This window comes from Nicotiana tomentosiformis, chromosome 8, assembly GCF_000390325.3.
Source record: "Nicotiana tomentosiformis chromosome 8, ASM39032v3, whole genome shotgun sequence".
In the NCBI taxonomy this organism is placed as follows: Eukaryota; Viridiplantae; Streptophyta; class Magnoliopsida; order Solanales; family Solanaceae; genus Nicotiana; species Nicotiana tomentosiformis.
In genome coordinates this window covers 79,779,523-79,785,625 of record NC_090819.1, presented here as the reverse complement: position 1 = coordinate 79,785,625, position 6,103 = coordinate 79,779,523, and the positions used below count along the sequence as shown (strand labels likewise).

The following is a 6,103-nucleotide window of genomic DNA, read 5'->3' as shown; positions in this document are numbered from 1 at the left end:
GGTACGATACCCGAGCAGAGCAAAGGGCAGATTCTCGTGCCATTGTTTGTTATTGTCTACCACCATTTTCCTTAGTATTTTTCTTGATCTTTTTGTTGGCGGCTTCTACGGCTCCATTCATCTGCGACTTGTATGTCATGGAATTCTTATGCTTGATCTTGAAAGTTTCACACATGGCCTTCATTAAATCACTGTTGAGATTGGAAACATTGTGGGTGATGATTGACTCTGGCACTCCGAGTCGACAAACAATGTGATCCCGAACAAAATCGGCGACGACCTTCTTAGTTATAACTTTGTAAGATGCGGCCTTAACCCACTTTGTGAAATAGTATATGGCCACTAGAATGAACCTATGCCCATTTGAAGCAGCGAGTTCGATTGGACCGATGCCATCCATGCCCCAAGCGGAGAAAGGCCAGGGTGCGCTTGTTGGATTGAGTTCATTGGGTGGCACTCGTATCATATCAGCATGTATCTGGCATTGCTGACACTTCTGGACATACTTGATGTAGTTTGTTTTCATAGTCATCAAGAAATATCATGCTCTTAGTATTTTCTTGGTTAAGACAAAGCCATTCATGTGTGGTCCGCAGGTTCCGACATGTATTTCCTCGAGCAATCTGGATGCTTCCTTGGCGTCGACACACCGTAATAATCCCAGGTCTAGAGTCCTTCTGTACAGAATTCTTCCGCTTTGAAAGAAATGATTGGCTAACCTTCGGAGTGTGCACTTCTGGGTATGAGTTGCGTGTTTCAGGTACTATCCCTTTGCCAAGTATTCTTTGATGTCATTGAACCATGGATTTCCATCACTTTCTTCTTCAACATGAGCACAATAAGCTGGTTGTTTATGAATTCCTATTGGGATAGGGTCGATGAAGTTCTTGTCTGGGTGTTGTATCATGGAAGATAAAGTGGCTAATACATCTGCGAACTCATTTGGGATCCTCGGAACATGTTTGAACTCTATCTTCGTGAACCTCTTGATCAGCTCTTGTACATAGTACAAATATGGTAATATTTTGGTGTTCTTGGTAGCCCATTCTCCTAAAACATGATGCACCAAAAGATCGGAATCTTCAATCACCAGCAACTCCTGAACATTCATGTCAATGGCCAACCTGAGTCCCAAGATGCAAGCCTCATATTCTACCATATTGTTGGTACATGGAAACCTCAGTTTGTAGATACCGGATAGTGTTGGCCAGTTTTTGATACTAATATATCTCCGATACCCACTCCTTTGAAGTTTGAAGCTCCGTCGAAGAACATTCTCCAACCATTATATGCTTCGGTGATATCTTCTCCTACGAATGATACCTCTTCATCAAGGAAATATATTTTCAATGGTTCGTATTCTCCGTCTACAGGATTTTCTGTCAAATGATCTGCCAACGCTTGCCTTTTGACCGCCTTCTGAGTTACATAGATGATGTCGAATTCACTTAGCAATATCTGCCATTTTGCTAACTTTCCCATAGGCAGTGGTTTCTGGAAGATGTATTTCAGCGGATCCATCCATGATATGAGATATATGGTGTATGCACAAAAATAATGCCTCAACTTTTGTGTTATCCATGTCAAAGCACAGCAGGTGCACTCCAGCAATGAGTAACAGTCTTCGTAAGGTGTGAATTTCTTACTCAGATAATATATTGCCTGCTCCTTTCTTCCAGTCTCATCATGTTGTCCCAAAATGCAACAAAAAGCTCCACCTAGTACGGACAAATAAAGCAGCAAAGGTCTTCCTGGTTCTGGTGGGACCAGAACATTTGGTTTAGACAAATACTCCTTGATTTTGTCGAAGGCTTTCTGACATTCTTTAGTCCAGCTTGTTGCAGCAACTTTCTTTAGCATTTTGAAGATCGGCTCAAAGATCACAGTTGATTATGCTATGAAACGGCTTATGTAGTTGAGTCGCCCTCAGAAGCTCATCACATATTTCTTATTCTTCGGAGGTGGCAAGTCTTGGATAGCTTTGACCTTTGACAGATCCAATTCAATCCCTCGACGGCTGACGATGAATCCTAATAATTTTACGGCAGGGATTCCGAAGGCACACTTTGCAGGATTCAGTTTCAGATTTTACCTTCGCAACTGATCAAAGAATTTCCTCAAATCTGCTATATGATCTGTGCTTCTTCTGGATTTGATGATGAAATAATCCACGTACACCTCTATTTCTATGTATCATGTCATGGAAAATGGTTGTCATGACTCTCATGTAAGTGGCTCCAGCATTCTTCAAACCAAACGACATCATTTTATAGCAGTACATTCTCCATGGTGTGACAAAGGCTGTCTTTTCGGCATCCTCTTCATCCATCCAGATCTGATGATACCCTACGAAGCAATCCACAAAGGACTAGAGTTCATGCTTGGCACAGTTATCTATCATTATGTGTATATTGGGAAATGAGAAATCATCTTTGGGACTCGCCCTAATTAAATCTCGGTAATAAACACACACTCTGACTTTCTCATCTTTCTTCAGAACCGGCACAATGTTGGCCAACCAAGTCGGATATCCAACCACTCTGAGAACCTTGGATTTGATTTGCTTGGTGACCTCATCTTTTATCTTCAAACTCATATCCGGCTTGAATTTTCTGAGCTTTTGTTTTACTGGTGGACACATGGGATCAGTAGGTAGCTTGTGAGCCACTATGGACATGCTCAAACCAGTCATATCATCGTCGGATTATGCAAAGATATCTGCATACTCTTTTAGGAATCATACATACTCATCCTTCTCTAATGGTGGTAGGTAAATGCTTATACGTGTTTCCTTGACCATTTTGGAGTCCCCTAAGTTAACTATCTCAGTCTCGTCCAAATTAGACTTAGGCTTGTTTTAAACGTTTTCCACTTCTGTGACAATTTCCTCAGGTATTATGTCGTCTTCCAGATCCTCTGAATCATTATCCTTATGTCGCGTTGTCTCATTACATGTCACAGTCATAGGTTCATCAGGATAGGTAATAATAATGATGTAGAGAGAAAAATGTAAAGAATAACAATAAATACTAAAAATAGCAATGCTTTAATAAAATTTGAAAAATGTCAGTACGGCTCGATGACTCGAGCAATTATTTCAAAACAAAATACGTTCAAAACAAAATACTGAAAATGTCTTAGATGCTCAAAAAAATTTGCTTTGAAATAACTTATGCTAATTGCCAGGCTACCCAGGAACTCGATGGGCCCGGGATGGTGCAGTAGTCTAATTCTTGAGAACAACTCCTTTTTCAATGGTCTGAATGGTAAGGTCTTCCTCCTCCTCAAATATCGCACTGCAATCCATGTCTTTGTCATCCTGAAACAGCTTCCTTATGCCAGCTAAGGCTTTATCTTCCTCAGACTCCCACATCATGTCAGCTAGATGAAATGTCTGGTGCAAATGTGGTACCAGTTGTTCCAGCAGATAATAAGGACCGCGCCATGGTGGTGACCAATCCTGGCACTCTTGCCAAGTACATTTGTACCCAAGTCTGAAAGTTGTACCATGATGCTTCGGATGTACCGATTTGGTGATCCCTTGGAGATTCTTGCCGAGACCCTTGCCAGGTTCATACCCTGTCCATAGCAGTATGCTTTCTATCTTGTTTCTCCACCATTTGTCCTTTTCAATTGTGTTGACATGCTCAATACGATGGTATATTTCTCCACCTAACTTCTTCCTATTCTCGATGACCGGAACAGTCTAATTGGTATAAAGGGAATATTCCGTCTCCGTGGATGATCACCTCCTGGTGGTTCCATTCAAACTTCACGACTTGAAGCAGAGTAGAGGCCACTGCCCCAGCGATATGTATCCAGGGTCGTCCCAATAATAGATTGTAGGTAGCGGATATATCCAACATTTGAAACTCAATATCAAAACAGGTTGGGCCCATCTGTAGGCTGAGTTTGATTTCTCCAATTTTGGCTCTTTGAGATCCATCAAATGCCTTTACATTCATGCTTCCTGCTCGTATCTCGTGCAGGCCTTTACCCAATCTCTTGAGAGTGGTCAGTGGGCATATATTGAGACCCGAACCCCTATCTATCAGGACCATATGATGAATTTATCCTCAAATTGCACTGTGATATGTAGTGCCCTGTTGTGACTTAGTCCTTCTGGTGGCAGCTCGTCTTCATGAAAGGTGATTTTGTGGCTTTCCAGTGCCTGCCCGACCATGTTGGCCATTTCCCCACTAGTGATGTTTGTGGGTACATAGGCTTCCCTCAGCACCTTCATCAGGGCATTCCTGTGTGTCTCAGAGTTTTGTAGCAGTGACAAGATAGATATATGAGCGGGAGTTTTATTCAAATGGTCAACCACAGAGTATTCTCTCGCTTGTACTTTTCTCCAAAGGTCGTCAGGACCAGTCTCAACAACAGGCGGCTTAGATGCAGCTTCTTTGCTTGTTCCTCCCAAGTGCTCTGGTGTATAAACCCTGCCAGTTCTGGTCATGCCTTGTGCTGTACTTGTTTCTTCCATTTTCGCTTTTTCTTTCCTTCTCGCTTCCACAACATAATCCAACGGTATAGCATCAGACTTGTAAGATGGCGTGGGTGATACCATCACAGTGAAGGGTGTGGTTACCTCAACTTCAAATGGCGCTAGTGCGGTTACTTCGACTTCAAGCGGTGTTTGGGTTTGTAGCACAATGGGCGTGAGGGTGACTGGAGATGTTTTTAGGATCATCCCCCTCCCGAATGAGTCTAATTGACCCTTCTGGATCCCATTCCTCATCAGTCTATATCATATTCACTCCCCCACCTCTATGATCCAGGAGAGGATTGTTACGAACATTGGGTGCAGCTTCTTTTGCCTGTATGACCTTTGTGTCGATCAATGTCTGAATCTTGTCCTTCAGAGTGCAACACTCATCAATGGTATGGCCCTTCATGCCTGAGTGATAGGCACATGTCTTGTTTGGGTTAATCCACTAAGGAGAGTTTTCCATAGCAACGATGGTAATGGGAGTGACATAACCAGCAGCCTTCAGTCTCTCATACAATTGGTACATGGGTTGAGCGATTGGAGTGTATTGTCTGGGTGGTCTGCGATCGAAGTTTGGTCTTGGTTTTTGGTAATTTTGGCGGGCGGGTGGTGGAGAGTGATAATATGCGGGTTGGGTGTTATAGACGTGGTATGTGGTGGCAAGTTATTGGTATCTGGGGGTTGAGGGCTGGTATGTGGGTGGAGGTGTTTGGTATGTGAGAGGAGACTTAGGACCCTGGGCTACCATCACAGCACCCACTTCTTTCTTCTTAGAGATACCTCCTGACTGCAAAGCTTTATTTGTGGCATGTAATGCTTCAAAATTCGTCACCATTTTACTCTTAATCCCTTCTTCTATTCTTTCTCCCAGCTTAATGATGTCAGAGAATTTATGGTTTTCAATAACCATCAGCCTTTTATAGTACTGCTGGTCTTGAGCTATGACGAAGAACTTATTCATTTGTTCTTCTTCAAGCGCTGGCCTTACCTTTGCAGCTTCAGATCTCCTCCGAGTAGCATACTCACGGAAAGTTTCTGTTGGTTTTTTCTTGAGATTTTGAATGTAGAAAACGTCTGGTGCATTTTCTGTGTTGAACCTGAATCTATCAATGAAATCTGACACCATGCTAACCCAATTAACCCACTTCTTCGGGTTCTGACTGATGTACCAAGACAAAGCATCTCCTGTGAGGATTCTCATGAACAGTTTTATACGGATTCGTTCATCTTTGCCCACTCTTACAAGTTTGTCACAATATGTCCTTAGATGTACCTTCGGATCACCAATTCCATCGAACATTTCGAACTTGGGAGGTTTGTAACCTTCCGGCAGTTCCACATCTGGTTGAATGCACAAGTCCTCATAATTCAAACCTTCAATGCCCTTACCACCTTCGACGCTCTAAACTCTGCCAGTGAGCTTCTTGAGTTTTTCTGCCATGTTCTTGATGAGCAGGTCCTTCTCGGTTAATTCTGGTATATATAGGGTTTGTTGTGGGGTGTAGGGTAAAGTTTTCACATATATGGGATTGCTTTGGTGAACTCTGGGAATCTGGGCATAAGGGTGGTCATTGGTTTAGTTTTGGGGATCAAGAGTAGGTTGTGGTGCAT

At 42.7% G+C, this 6,103-nt stretch overlaps 1 protein-coding gene across 1 annotated transcript; it reads right to left on the bottom strand.

The window, feature by feature from the left end:
- Positions 1-4,745: 4,745 nt before the first annotated feature.
- On the bottom strand, positions 4,746-5,792 carry LOC138897719 (uncharacterized). Its single transcript, XM_070183726.1, has 2 exons — positions 5,273-5,792; positions 4,746-4,900 (listed from the first exon to the last, which is right to left on the bottom strand). The coding sequence occupies exons 1-2, from the start codon at positions 5,790-5,792 to the stop codon at positions 4,746-4,748; spliced, it is 675 nt and encodes a 224-aa protein (XP_070039827.1).
- Positions 5,793-6,103: the final 311 nt, after the last annotated feature.